Source organism: Psittacula echo (genome assembly GCF_963264785.1).
Source record: "Psittacula echo genome assembly, chromosome: 7".
NCBI lineage: Eukaryota > Metazoa > Chordata > Aves > Psittaciformes > Psittacidae > Psittacula > Psittacula echo.
This window is the reverse complement of record NC_137740.1, coordinates 25590697-25606372: the sequence shown is the minus strand read 5'-3', so window position 1 is coordinate 25606372 and position 15676 is coordinate 25590697. Positions and strand designations below refer to the sequence as shown.

General features: G+C 43.6%; 2 protein-coding genes across 5 annotated transcripts in view; one reads left to right on the top strand and one right to left on the bottom strand.

The window, feature by feature from the left end:
• EDEM3 (ER degradation enhancing alpha-mannosidase like protein 3) overlaps positions 1–3850 on the top strand; it is a 32487-nt gene extending 28637 nt beyond the window's left edge. For all 4 annotated transcript variants that reach the window (XM_080623372.1, XM_080623371.1, XM_080623370.1 and 1 more), the window contains one exon: positions 19–3850. In XM_080623372.1, coding sequence (XP_080479498.1) covers positions 19–425 — 407 coding nt within the window. In that variant the 3' untranslated portion in view covers positions 426–3850. The remainder of the gene's footprint in view (positions 1–18) is intronic.
• A 6285-nt stretch (positions 3851–10135) lies between these two features.
• LOC308223884 (uncharacterized protein C1orf21) overlaps positions 10136–15676 on the bottom strand; it is a gene marked incomplete at both ends in the record, with an annotated part of 74797 nt that continues 69256 nt past the window's right edge. The window contains one exon of the mRNA XM_080623386.1: positions 10136–10174. Coding sequence (XP_080479512.1) covers positions 10136–10174 — 39 coding nt within the window. The remainder of the gene's footprint in view (positions 10175–15676) is intronic.

The following is a 15676-nucleotide window of genomic DNA, read 5'->3' as shown; positions in this document are numbered from 1 at the left end:
TCTCTCCCCCTCTCAAAGACTTGGAAATGGAGAATATGGACCAGAAATTATCTGAAAACGATTCACATAAACAGAACTCAGAAGAAGCTACTTCAGCATTTCAGGATGTTGGTGAAGTCAGTGAGGAGCCTGAAGAAGAAGAAAGATCTGATGGTATTGACCCTGATTCTTTAGCTCCTGCTAATGCAGACAGTGACAGCGTTTCCATTTCAAATCAGGATTACTATGTCCCTGAACTTGATGAGGCTAGTGCTCCAGAGCCAACATGTACGCAAGGAGATAACCAGCCTCAGGAACAGAAGACCGAAGCAGAGTCAAATTCCAAAGTTAGCTGGGATAATAAAGTCCAACCTATGGAATCCATATTAGCAGACTGGAATGAAGATATAGAAGCATTTGAAATGATGGAAAAGGATGAGCTATGACTTGTAATAATAACTTATTTGTTAGTAAACAAATGGAGAACTCTTTGGGTAGAAGTGAGGCCCTGATATCTCAGAACTAGAAAACATGTTCAGTATTGTGACGAGCAACCAGGTTTCACCTGGAAAATACGATAGAAATCCAGCACACACTCTTTAATTTTTCCTGTTTAAAAATGGGAATGTGCAATTGAAGCATTTGTCTGGCTCCACTGCATGGTGCTGTAACCCAGGAGGCTCATTCAGGGAATTAGCCCGACTTCTGCGTTCCAGGCTCCGAGAGGTCACACTCCCTTGGTCTCTGGAAAGCAGAAGTTGAACACAGTGGAGTTAACATACCACATAACGGTTATTGGTGAGAGCATGTGAAAGCAGTAGGTCAGCCACACTTTGGTTGGAGCAAAGGTGCAGTTTCACTGATATCCACTGAGTTGAAAGCCTTCACTGATAGCAACAGGTCAAATTGTTTCCAGTTGTTGTATCTTTAGGACACAGCTAGAAGCAGTTTGATTTTTTTGTCCTGACATATCATACTGGGACATGGTAGTGTTGCTCATCACCTCTTCCATTACCTTGAACGACTATCACAACATCTGAGTTTTCCCTTCTGCTCTGCTTCCAACTAGAAAAACTGTATAACCCAAAGGTAGGGTAGGGTATACTTTGTAAGCAGGTTGCATCAGGGAAACTAAGCCTTGGTGTGTACCAGATAAAGTTGTGTTCCCTGTGCGTTGTTAAAGTTTGAGGTTAAGGTAAAGTGGACAAGACAGATGATGAGTTACAGGTATTTCCTTTGGCCTCCCAGGTTGGAAGAACTCAGTCTACCCTGAGATATGGAATTTAAACTGGCAATATCCTCTGAAAGGACACTAAACAGAACTAGATCAACTATAACATAATCTTCCTTTTTCTACAAGTTTGACTTCTTACAGCTTGACTTTGTTGTCATTGTTTTTATATGCAACTTCTATACTTGTGATACTTAAGGCAATGAGGCCAGTACCAGTAATGAAAGGCAACAATTTTGGCTGTTGGGTCCATAGTTCAAAGTATAGTGGCGTGAACTGCAAGGAGGACTGGTGTTATTCTGGGCTTTGGGGGTTTATTACAGGTAAGGGTGAGTCCTAGTTTGCTATCCCTATTATGAAAAACATTATTTAATTAAAAAGGGGGATGTTTGAACAACTGAGAGATGTTTTGACTGTGTCCAAAGAAACTGCCAAAACCTAATTAACTTGATTTATATAAAATGCTTTTAGTGACTTGTGTTTCAAAGAATTGTTTTATATTAAAGAATAAATTAACACTGCCTATATGCTGCACCAGGCTAAAAGCAAAGGTTTATATTCATTGTTACATGGAATAAAAAAAAAATCCCATTCTGAATTGCACCTTTCATTTAGCTGGTGAAATCATGCGTGCTGAATATGCAACTGTTAATTAGTACAGCCATACTGTATGTATTTATGTATACTCCTGTACAGTGTGAATGGAGAGATCCCAGGCAAATGTTGTATACATGTATACTTAATGTCAGTTGCTTTCAAGAGTTATCAAAATGCACAGGCACCTTTTGAGAGCATGACAGTCAGTCGGATATTATCCGTAAACTGAATGGTAACATTAAATCACTAGAGTAGGAGGTAATTTTGAGGAGGAAATGAAGCAGTAGCAGAATAGTGAATAAGTGTCCTTTTAAATAAATTAGCTTTTAAATGTAGTTATAATTCCTTTGCACAAATAACTGTATGGAGGTTTGGACTGAATGAGTAGGGCTTGAAGCAGCTGTGGTTTTTCAGTTGAGAATTTTTTTGTATGAGTTTTTTTGTTATGTGAGTTTCTTCATGTCAGGCACTTGATCATGGGAGCCTTTTTTTAAGTGTCCTTTGTTACTTCGAGCCCCAGTGGTGCTGTGCTCCCCAGTAGCGCCCAGGCTCAAAGCGACGTGGCCAAGTGCAGTCAGCTGCAGGCTCAAAACCATCAGGTGCAGATCAAATGTTTTCACTCTGGTAATTCCTTTGATCTGTCAGTGTGCAGTGCCACAAAAGGAGCATTTTTGTTCCCGTGCTCTTCAACATAGACTACATCTTCATACTTGTTAGCTCTTTTGGTGGAAATAGAATTATTTTTATAGCTATAGAGGCCCTGTGGTCATTCTGTTAAGACTGTCAGTATAGCAACTAAAGGTTTTCTTTTTTTTACTTGCAGAAAATTTAGGTGTAGATGTAAAGTTTTATTAAAAGATTAACTTTCCTTGCCATCACCAGCTCATTTTGATGTAACTGCTTTTTTTACATCTATTGCTAAAGCAGCAGACAGTAGCTCTCCTTTTACAGGATTTTGAACGATCCCAGAGCTCTGTTTGGGATTTGAAGCATCATTTTGGTGGTGGCCTACCTCAGATAACTGTTGCCTCCTTCCTTTTGGGTTGGTTTTTTTTTTTTTTTTACTGTTTCAGTTTTCCTACTTTACTTTTGAAACCATCATGAGAGCCATAGCTTTGTTTACAGAACTGAATTGGGTATGGTTGACCGTTGGGGAAAGAGGAGTAAATTGGGGAGGGGTGGGGGTAGTTTTATTCAGGTTATTTTCAGTTTGTAGTTTGTGATGAACTATGAAATGGGTTTTAGTTCAACCTTTTCATATAATTTGGGAAATAATTCAATTTTCTGTCACTGTCATCTTAAAAAGTGAAAAGAATGTATTCATCAAAAAAATAAAAACCCTTTAGAGAGGGGAGTAAGTGTTCTTCCCAAGTTTTTAGAAGTCTGCTCCCTCCATGTGGAATATTGGTTGTACATTGTTAATCAGTAATCGCCTCTTTGAATAGTTTTGTACATTTATTTGTATGGTATTGAACACTGAAGAATTCAGGAATCACAGCTGAAACTAGCACTTATTCCATGACATGTAACTTGGATCAGCCAATTAATTTCATCTTAGTGAATCTTCTTAATTGTTTACATGTATTGTTTCTTAATGAAGTTTCAAAATGAGCCCAGCTTTGGTTCTCCTCCTCCTGCCAGAGCAGCTGAAGGCGCAGTCATAGGCATGGCTAAGTGTATGTTAAGAGGTTAAAAACAGGACATCTTATGCAAAAGGCATCAGTCAGAACATAGAAAAAATCAAAACCATTCTGTGAATGAAATATTGTATGTTCAGATTTTATAAGATTTTTTTTTTTTTTTTAGCCAGCCCAATTTACAGCCCTATATTTTCTTATGAAAGATGTCTAATAACGGGTGCTGTAACACTGTTGTTGGGTTTCACTGTCTGGTGATAAGTGTACACAATATTTCTAAGGGCAACTATGTACTGTGATGTAAAAGTCTGGGCTAAAATGTATATAATCTGTGTACATAATTGTGTACTTGATTATAATTGCTGATTGTAAAGATTTAATAAAATGTAAATATTCTGGTCAGGCTCTGCTAAACTGATGCTAATTTCTGAATTGCCCAACCAGCCGTGTTTGCCTTCATTGTTTAGCAAGACCTTTGGTAGTCACACCGGTACTCCATGTCTGTCTGTATTAGCAACCTTAATGAGGTCCTCTGGGGCCAGCACCACAGGAAACCAGAGCCTGGTTTAACCTGTTGCCCTCCTGGCTGCTGGGTCCTTGTGGATGGTGGAGAGGAGCTTGGGAGGTTGAAGCAGGGCCATGAAGAGCAGCAATGTTGTCTCTCTTTTATCTCTGCTGGGCTAGCTGGAGAGATTTTTGAGCAAACCCTCAGCAAACAGCATTACTTTATATTACTTTATGCACACCCACATATATATAAATATATATAAAAAAAGATAAAAACTGTTAAAGGAATTGGTGTTTTCTCTTAGCAATACCCTTCTGCAGTCCTTGAAGGATCTGGCTTTATTGTTCCATATTCTTCTCCATGACCTTGCTGGCCCTGATGCCCAGATGCTGTTTGAATAAAACCAGGAGTCATCATCCTATTGCAGATGACCTCTGAAAAGGCAAAACTATTTTGCAAAATCAATAGCTGGGGTGTGCCCCCATCCCTGCTCCTCTTTATATTTCTTTTATAACAAGGAATCAGGAAGGTTTAGTTATTTATTTTCCAGTCTGGACACGTTCCAAACATTCCCACTTCTCAGGGACATTCACACAGGTGCGTTGAAGGGTAAGTAAGGCATTGGTATATCACACCTCTTATAAAAGCTATCTTGGTAATTACCTTGTATTGATGGTCTGTGACTCAATTTTCACATTTCCACTTTCTAGTTAGGTCACCCAAAGCTGGATCTTCAGCAGCTGTGACAAAAATTCAGCCTCAGCAGATGCTCATCCCATCATTCGTGTCAGTGCAAAGCTGCTGGTGGCAGGGATCCCATTTTCTTCAGAAGTGCTACATTAAAGGTAACATTGATATATGTTTCCAACTGGAATAGTCCCTATAAATCACTATTTGCCTGGGAAGGTTCGCCCAAGCTATTAAGCCCCAGCATGGATGAGTTCATCTTTATTAATCCTTTGGTGTGGAGGGTGCAGCCGGTTGGCCTGGCACCAGGGTTGGTCCCTTGGCAGAGGCATTTAAGCCAAAATTGTGCAAAATGTGCAGTACTCGGTGGTACCTGCACGGCTTTTGTGGAGCACCAGTGGGAGGGCTCAGGCACCACGCTGGCTGTGACACCAGGACAGACCTGATGGCAGCAGTGCAAGGCAGAGAATGGGAACAAATACAGAAACCCGGTTTCACCCTTAACAAAAACCACCACAAACCCCACCCGAGTGTTTCTCTGCCTTCACACCCTTTGCTGGGTGCTGCCATCACCCTCACGGTGCCATAGGCTGCGATCACTGTGCTGGGAAGGAGTCCCTGAGTTTGGGTCATAAGCCCCTGCCGAGGGGGTGCTCAGAGGGTTGTGCAGGAACAGGCGGAGCTGGTGAAGTGGCACCATGGGTGAGAAGAAATGAATGAGCAATTCAGAGCTGGCTGTACTGAATTTGATGCATTTGAGGATCTCTCTATGTACCTCTTCTTGTGGGCAGCAGGTTGGTAATAGAGTAAATGTGATCATTAAGGATGTTCATGATCCTCCCTTCACAGCAAAAACTGCTTTCCCATCCCTCCTCTGGCCAAATGCTCCTCATACTCCAGTTTAAGATCCTTAGCAAAGGTGGCTTAGAAAGGTGTAAGGAAAAGGAAAAAAAGGCACAAGATGCACAGGAAAGGACAAAAAGGCATTTCCAACACGGGCTGGCTCTTATGGCTCTTTTATGTAACTGAGCACGTGGCTCTCCACGTTTCTCTTCAGGCTTGACATGGGTTATCTGATTGCCAGGCAGAGAGCATCTCTGTTAAATGATGTCAATCTTCACCACACTGGCATTACAGCATCATAAAAAATTACATAGCTGCTATTTTGGGCAGCAGCTCTCTCCGACTCAGTGAATAAATGCATCTCCATATGACTCACTCCGGGGGATTATTAATAGACACTAAAGCAGAATGCCAGAACACCAAGAATATTGCTCAGTTCCCACATGTAGCTTTCTAGTTTCTTTCAGCAATTGCACTTGAGAACTTTTTGTCTCAAGATTTAATTTTTATATATATTTTTTTATATGTATGTGTGTGTATGCAGGGAGAATGAATTTTCTATTCAACTCACACCTTGAAGGCTTGGTGGGGGGAGGGAGAAAGTCTGCAGCGATGGAGGATGCTCGCTGCTCCAGTTCTAGGTGTGCATGGTACCACACTCCAGCCCTGCATCGCACGCTGGCCAAACACCCATCCAGGTCAGTGCCTCCTGCTACCAGGCCCATTCAGGTGAGGCTGCCATTATTAACAAAGCTTGAAATAGAAACTCAGTTTTGTGATTTAAACAGAAACCATGCGGGATGGCAAAACAGCAGGGAGGAAGCGACTCATTCTGAGAGGAAAGAAATCACACGCTTCTTCTGTGTGACAGCTGGAGGATAGATCAGCAACAGTCAACAACTGCCTGATTAAGATACAGCTCAAGCCTGGAGCTCACCCCCACCCTGGGGCTGCCTTCAAGCAGCTTTTCAGTATAATTACTTACACCCTAATGGGTGAAAGTCATCAGTGGGGTCCTCCACACTGTCCCGGCCCCAGTGCCACATAGAACTGCTGCATTCAGGTAGTGTCAGCTTCCATAACACAGGCAAACCTTTATGAAAAAGGGCGCTTTTCCCATAAAATGTTCTGTTTTCCTGATTTTTATGAATGATGGATGAAGGCACTCATGGGTTGAAGATTTCACCTGTGCAGCCAGGATAGGGAAAGCACTGCTGCTCCTGCTGTGCAGAAAGGGATGGAGAGGCACAATAAGTCACCCTGGGTTCTGTGTGGTCCATCCATGGCTGCAAAGGGGTTGAGGCAGGGCAGGAGACAGAGCTGGGTCTTCTGGTCCCACCAGAGACTTAATTAAAAAATAACCCAACTCTGACTGAAAGCAAAGGAAGAAATGAATGTGAAAGTTTGGTTGGTTTATGATGTTGAAGTCCAGTATCAGAGGAAGGTTCATGGGAATCAGGAAACAGCAGTAGTAGTCACATAATTAACTGGCTGCTTTGATAAAACTTTTCAAGGGTATTTGCCCAAGGGCTGCAGACTGGTTTCTCAGTTACATCAGTTTATCCATCCATCCTCTCCATCTGGCTATATGGTTTCCAGGCTGCTCTGCACTCTTGTTGCCGCACACAGGTATTACAGTATCATCTATTTGCACCAGGCAAATAAAACACCTGCAGGCACAAGTCTTTGATGGGAAGTTGAAGTGGATCCTCCTTCCATCAGCCCAGGTGTATTTTTAAAAGGTAAGTCCAAACAGAGATTAGGAGGAATAATTAGAGAAACATCTTAAAAACCCCCCTGTGGATGGTAACAAGACGTGCCATGGCCAAGGGTTTGCTGACTTGATATAAACAGGAACATCCCCCCATTCACCCCCACCCAATTCTTTTCACATTTCTTGCAGAAGGATAGAGCAAATTGAAATCTTTCATCCTCGCCCCAATCCCACCAGCCTGGTGGCAGTCCTGGAGCACATCAACTCCAAAGACAGCTACAGCCACCCTCCAACCCTTCTGCCCATCCTCATGCCTCCACAACCAGCAGCAGGACAGACTACCCAGGCACTCACAAATACTGTCATCTAGAGCTCCAACAGTGAGGTTATAATTTATGCAGAAGACTAAAGCACTTGCTGCTGGTCACATTAAGTGCACAGGTTAAGATGGGAGTTGCTTTTCCTCTCTCACAAAGCTTCCACTATAGCCCATGCCTTTGATGCCATCATCATTGGCAAGAAAACGAATACATTAGAACTAATGGGAAGCTGAAAGAAACTCCATGCAAAAGGAGGCTGGTATATTGAAAGATGTACCTGTAACATGGGGTTTGTATAGGGAAATGTATAGACAACATGTTCAGCAGGTAGAAAATGAACGACATTTCAAAAGGACAGACTCAATTCCATCACTCTTGTATTGCTTGTGAAAGCTTTGTAAAGCACTTTTGAGAGCAGGATTTGCAGGCTCAAGCCCCAGGGCTCTTTATTAATTAAAGTGTTTAAATAATTGAAAAGCACGGTCTCCTGACTCCCCTTAGCACAGCTACCTGCTTGAGAGCTGCCATAAATTATGGAAAAAGTTATATGCAAGAGGATAGAGCTACCCCTTGAAGAATTCGTAACTGATCAAATGGCTCTGTAGCACTGAGAGGTGCCAACAGCCCTAAGAAGGATGATGTGATGGGAGTAGGTAAGTCAGTGAGATCTCATCTCCATGGATTCTTGGGACTTGATGCATGGCCAAAGCAGCTGCCAAAATGCAGTGAGAATTTAGGAGCATCAGAAGTGGCCGGCAATTTCTGACCATGAATAGGGTAATGATGCACATAGTGAAATACGCTACAGTGGGCCCTGCACTGAGTTTTTTGCATGGAAAGCTGCTGAAGCCAGGTAGTGCTTGAGTTGTCCCAAATCTGCAATACAGCAGCCACTTGACTCAAACCAAGGTTGACAGGAGACCAGGGGACTGAGCAACTTGCAGCACTCAGAAATAGCTTCCACCTTAAGAAGAGGGCTTGATGCTGCAGCCTCACAAATGCTGCTTGGGAAGCTGCTCTTGCTGACGGTGTTCACATCCAGTCCTCCATGAATAAGAGTAAGTCCCTTCTGATATGTTCTCCCTACCCCACTATCCCACCCACTGCCTGAAAGCCAAAGGAAAATCCAGTGCAGAGAAAGAAGCATAAACACTTTTTTTGGGGGGGACATATTCTAGGTATGGCACAGCAGTGACAGGGAACAAAATCTGCTGCTGCAGACTGTCCAGCCCTACTTGGAGTGAACATTGGAAGAAATCTCGTCAGTCAAGAAAGTCCCTAACGTTTTAGAGATTTTCAGAAGTCACAGGTGATTTTTGAGGGACTTAAAACCCTTTAAAGAGCTCTGATTTTTCAGAAGGTCCAGAGAAAAATTGCCAGTGTTAAAGGGCTTTGGGTGAGTGCCCCACTCACGAGTCAGCCACTTAAGCAAAAGATGCTATTAATGCAATCTCATGGTCTATCCCACACACATCATACACTTTAGAACAATGAAATCAATACAATACAGAAACCTGTGTCCTGACAAATCTTCTCCATGGAATGCAGTGCAAACCTGACCCTTATATGGTGTCAAATCAGGAAAAAGTATCAGCGCAGGTAACAATCTCCTTTCAAATAATAAATGCAAAAGCTGTATTTTTTCCCTTCCTTTTTTTTTTTTCTTCTACTCATGAAAGCATTTGTTAAAAATATTACATCTGCTTTTGAGAAGGTATTATCCTCTCCATATAGGATGGAAAAATAAATTCTACGTGATACACAACAGATACCCCTAGTTGGCAGAGCTGCTTTAGGAGATGAAATCCACAGACTTGCCAATGCAAAGGGTTGGTTTTGCTTTCCTTGTCCCCAGATTCTTAAATTGTATTATAGGAATGGTAAAAGACAAGAATACATAAAAACAGTAAAATGTTTATTTTCTTAGAAAAAAAGAGATTCAAAATGATTGTGATCACACTCCCATTCGTGCTCAGCAAAGCCAATACTGCAAGCTTAGTCCTTGATTAAGATACCTATTAAACAAAACTCTTTTTCCTCTTAAAATACAAATTCCTGCTCCTGCATCACTTCCAGTATTTCAGTGATAACATGCTTTTAATGGATAATAGTTTCTCAACTTCTTCTCAGTAGAGAAACAAGGCCTGCCATGGCAAAAAACATCCCATCTCCAAAGCTTGCCATCACCAGCATTAATAAGCACTCCGGCCTGAACGCAGACTGACAGACAGCTTAAGGGTGTTTCTTAGATGCTTGAATGTTCATTTATGGAAGCTTTGTATAACACTACCTCATCTGATAGAAAACAGGCCAGAAGCCTCAATAAAATCAACAACGTCTCTTGGATTAACTTTAAGGATTTGCTGCGTATCTGGACACAGAAAAAAGTGAGAAGTTGCAACAAGTTTTAACTAGCAGCAACAAAAACAGTTCCTTACGAGTTCTTAGCAATATTCCTCATCTGTTCATTAAGAAACACTGTAACTGAATGGAGCATATAATGTGGAAATTATCTTCTGTTATGTAGTGCTGTTCGCTCTAGAAGACTTCCAAAAGGTCTCGACTGGGTTGTAATCTATTTACACAGTAGTATTCCTGGTGTGAGTGGCAGAATTGGCACTATGTGACATCCTCCTCTTCTGAACAATAATCACGACCCTGTAAGGAGAAAAGCCAAACAATTTTTAAATGACTACTTGAAGACAGGAATAACGTAAGTCAAGGGAGCACTTACTAATAATGCATATCAGCTCTCTAAACTTAAAATTTAAGTTCAGAGCTGGGTAGAAATCCCAAAAATAGGGAACAGAGTTTCTGCACAACTCCTCCAACCATCTCTGGAAGGTCTGCATGGAACAGGATAGGAGACCCTTCCCTTTCTGTCACTATTAATCTCATAAATTTCACCCCCTCTACTGAATTCCAGGGCGAGTCCAACGAACTGATTTACAAAACTATTTTATGTAAAGATACATCTTGATGGACACAACCCTACAGATTCATTGTGAAACCACAATCTCAGAGGCAAAAGCAATGAAGCACACAATCCTATGAGAAACAGCTCAGCTGCTGTGAACAGGAATACCTCATCCGATAACCTCATCAAGGGTTTAAGGTAAGAGCAAAAAGGCTAAGCTTCACTAAACACAGACTTCTTAGTCATGTTATGCCTTCCGTCCCATCCCAAACACAAGACTTGCAGCAGCACCTATCTAGGTAATACCCACAGAAAGGTCTAGAGAAGGTATGTCCCATCCTTCACTAGTTGTTTCTTGCAAAGTGGCAAGAATAGGACCTGACAGGACCCACTGTCCCTGTTTCTCTACACAGAAACAGCTGGAGCTGAGCTTTTCAATACACAAGCCACCCAAGATAGCCTCTGTAAAACAAGTGCCTCAAATGTAGTACCAAAAATCTCAACCTCTGGACTATTTCCATTGTTCCTATGTGCCAAGTGTATCCCAAATGCTTGCATGGAAAATCTGAGTAGCTCAGCAAAGGGCTGGAAAAGAAGAAAAGGAGAAGCACAGGTCTCAGCCCTGCAATAACATGTAAAAGCTTGACAACACCCTGTAAGCAGGAAAGACCAACTGAGCAGTGGTAAAATGGGTGAAGCTCCACTCAGTCAAGGTGGCGTACCCAGCTGCCCAACAGTCATACCTGTCACTGACCTGTCTAGAAAGAGGTGTGGGGATCAGCTCTACTTTCAATTCAGCAACCTCTGACCCAGAAAGGAAAAACAGACATTTTTTTTCAAGTAAAATATCAGACTCAGACGGAATGCCAAAATCCTTTGCAGAGAAGCCCAAATGCATAGTTTTTTTATGCCAGGGACCACAATCCATTCAGACAAAACCATGAGACTAAGCTGTGGTGGTGATGAAGGCTTTGTCCAATATGCTTCAAGGGCTGTGAAAGCCACCCGTAGCAAATGATGACTGAGGCTCCTGGCATTTCCAGGAGATTCATTTGCCTGGTTCCCCAGGCTCCTGCTCAAGAGAGAGACCCCACAAAGCTCCACACCAGTGGCCATCAGTGCTATTAAAGGCTTAAACAGACCCAAAACATGGAAGAAAGCTGTCCTGGACTTTTCCTTGCCCATTCCTCCTGCCATTCTGCTTCTGGGTTTGCTTTCTGGCAACCAAGTGCATTGCTCCTCAACAGGTTGCCAAGAAACTGCTTAAAAAGCAACATGCTGAAGGAGTCCTTGCCAGCGTGTGGCAATACCACCTCTCACCCACTGCCTGAAGGCTACTGAGAGCCAGGCTGCTGCTGCCAGACACTTTATTCCCAACTTCACACCAGCGGGGATGGAGCCCTGTTGGTGTCTCAAGGATGGCCTTGGAGCCATGGACCTCAGTGGTGGGCAGGGAGCTGCCACCACACCAAGCTTCCCGCCAGCCTGCTCCTTCCTGAGAGCTCGCGTGGGCAGCGGTGGTACAGCGGAGACAGGGAGGAGGTGAGAGCTGCCACAAACACCAGAACACCTCCCACCCTTCCTGCAGTGTGACACACAGCCTCTGCCACCTGCACCCAGCACGGACCCACAACCCCGACCCCACCGGCTCATTTGATGCCCAAGCTGTGGTGACACCTGATGGTGAGGCGAGGAGCCCCGCTGCAGCCCCATCTCGCTGTGCAGCTCTGCAGGGAAGGTTTGCACCAGCATGTGCTTCAGAAGGGGCGGCCCTGCCAGAGCACCAGCTGGTGGGAAGGGGAGGATGTGGGGAGGGATCGGGGACCAAAACAGGCTCCTGCAGCCACTCAGCAGCAGGCTGAAGGCTTCACATCCCCTTCCCCTCTCCGCCACAGAGCCATGTGGAGGAGCACGCTGTGAGGCAGGGGAAGGGATCCATTTGTTACACACCAAGAATCATGCAGCAGCAAAGGCACAGCAGGCTGACAGCTTGCATACAAAATTGGGGGTTTTACTTTCACTTGGGATTTACAGCAAGATAAGAGGATGTTGCTTTTCTTTACCTGGAGAAAGAAGAACCACGTCCATCCTCTCAGTAGTGGGATGCAAGACAACCTGTGGGACCACCCTGGTCTGGCAAGTTTAGCTTGTCAGGGGTGGGGATCAGCTGTGACAGCGAAAAAACAGCTTGCACATAGTCCTGCACCCATCCCAGCTGTCCTACAACCACTGCCCTGGCTACACTGCAAAGGCCTACACCAACATGTGCCCAGCATTTAATCCCAGCACAAAGAAGAGACATGGGTCTCAGCCTGCAAAGGCCTAAAGTCCTGGCCCAGTTCAGCAGGCTTAAGCACATACTTGCCTTTAAACACAAGGGAAACAGCACTTAAGCCCTGGAGCAGCTCATGAGCAGAAAGCTAACAGGTGCTTTAGCACCTTCTTGAAGAAGGGCTTGTGATAAGTGAGATCTCCTTGAGTAAATACACAGCAATGGGTATTTACAGCAGTGGGTATTTATCCTCCTAAAAAGAGCAGGAATGGAAGAAACTATACTACAAGGAAGGCCAAAAAACCAGAATTCCCCCTTTTGTCTAAACTTATTCTCTAATTAATTTTTTATCAGTAATACAAGGTGAGTATTCCTCAGAAGGATCAGCAGAGGAATAAAGTGCCCTGTGGGGTTGTTTGGGGGAGCAGATGTGTGTCAGGAAGAAAAAGAAGAAAACAGAGAAAGTAAGTGACAACCCCCAGACAGAGCAGAATCATAGATGGAAAATAAGCGCGCAGGATTGCCGACCAAACCCTGTCCCCTGCCGCCCAGGGGAGCAGGCTTCTGAATGCAGAGGAGCCACAGGCACAGAGCATGCAGCAAATAACAAAAATGCATGGGCCATCCTTCAATAGCCCTTAATAGCATAGGCTCTTAAGTAAGTTTTACTGATTTGGAGCGTAAATGAACTGTACCAAGGAAGATGAGAGCAGAACACATGCATGCAAGTCCAGGTAAATCCTGAAAAATCCTGTCTTCCTCCCCTGCAGTTTCAAAATCCAACTTTCAACTTTTGTAGATGTTCACAGAAAGACCTTAACACAAGCGCGTGAATTTAAAGTAGTTTAAAAAAAGCCTTATGCTCCTTTCCTGCTGCTTGTTCCCAAACCAAAAAAGCTCATTCCCCTGCTCTCTCCTCTTGCTGCACCTACCAGGGCATGCTTCATGGCTGGTGATACCCTTTTAGAGAAAGAAAAAAAGAAACAGAAAAAAGAAATCACAGGAAAAGCCCTTTCCCCCATTGTTGTGGGTGACAGGCCAATCAACAAAACTCCATGCCTTGGGAATGCAGAGGCCTTCCCACTTCAAAAGCCTTTTGTGTGGCTGGCAGACTTGCTGAGGGAGAGAAGGCAGCTAAGGAGATGCTTCTTCCGCCACAGCTCTGCAGCTTGGCACCAGCATCCTCACACCATGGCCCTGGCTTCGAGAGGAGGAAGAGGAGGCTGGCTGGCCCGGGAGATGAAAATGGGCTGCACCAAGCAGCCCTTTCTTCTGCAATGGCTGAAAGAGCTTGTGGGACACAGTGGCCCCTTTCAGTAGAGATGGCTGATGCTGGGAAAAGTTAGCCTGGCTCTGTGGTGGGAACTCTTTTCATCAATCTGGTTTTGTTTACAGTGCTCACAGAAAGGATAGGAAGAAAATGCTGAGAGGCAGCACTAAATAATTGTATACTGTGCTAATTTTTGTCTGTTTCTGATTTTGTCAGAGAAAAATCAATTGAGTCATTAAGAGCAATCGAGTTTGCTAATGAGTTTTAGGCTAATAATTCCACCCTTGCATACGTTTCAATTAGCAACCCCCCCTTTTTCTAACAGCACTCTTTAAATACGATACAAGGAGCTGCATTGTGTCTTCCTCCTGCATTTCATGCCCAGTTTTACTAACGAGGAGATGGAGTGAGTTGCCGCCAGGCATCCCTCCCATGGCCTCCAACAACAAACTGGTAGTCTCCAACCCAGCTCCTAGTGGCCAGGTGTGTGGATTGGCAAGAGAAACTCTTGCAAAGCCATTTCAACACCAGTGCTACTGATCAAGACCAAGTTATCTCTCTATCCAAAATTACATCCCCTGTGGCAGTGGAAACACAATGCCCAGGGGCTCAGGATATCCACCGGCCACATGAGTTTGTAGCAAGGCATCTTCACATGCTATGACATTTCTTAATCTCTTTTTTTTTTTTTTCACAAGCATGTTTGCATTGTGATTACTTACAAACCACTGTATCTATGTAGGAAACAGCTTATGATGATGGGACCAGTGAGGATTTCCTCTGGTGCAGTTTTACCTGGATTGTTTTGGGTTTGTTTTTTTTAAACTACAGAGCCAGAGATGCTTCTCTTCTGGAGGTACAATCCCCAGATACAATACTAGAAATCTCTTGTCGACTGTTCAATTATACCTCAGCCTTGGTATTTTTTCCTACAGTGAGACAGCTGCCTACACACTGTGCCATGGCTTACAGTAATAATATATACTTAAAGGAGACAGATAATTTCTGATGATTGTTTCACTGCTCTGTATGTAGGATTCAGAGAAAGCAGTCATTTTTCAGATCGTTCTCCATGATAGCTATCATCAATATGTTTTCACTAGCAAATGCTGAATGGGGTAAATTTTCTGCATTCAGCACTTCATGCATCATAGTTTTTAATTTTGCTTTTATTTCATATTTTCATTCAAGCCCTGGAGGTACAGGGCTCCCTCAGGTCTATGGACTTGGGCCTGCAAAGACTGTGTCTAGGATTAACTCTCTCTTCTGAGTCATCCTGTTCAATTAATGGGATTTCATCAAATTTTGGTGCCTCTGGATTGACTCTAGCAGAATCACCTAACCCTATTGTGAGTCTGACTTTTACATTCTCAGTCAGTCCTACCTCAGCACTCAGTTTTGAGGCTTTGTTCCAGCATTTTTCCCTTCCAACAAGCCCCATGAATTGAAGTACTATAATCATACACAGTTCCATACATGCAAGTTCAGCTCTAGCTCTCTGAGCAGGAACACACTCTCACACAGAGATAGAAACAGATGTCTCACTCTGAATATCTCTCGGTGTTTTGACACCAAATTTTGGTAGACAGAAGCTCAATGCATTGCAGTTGGCATTCTGGCTTTTACCTTTGCGTGGTATTTGCAGAAGGCAGTTCAGCTTTGTACAGGCAGCCAGCAACACAGGCGCGTGCTGGGTACCAA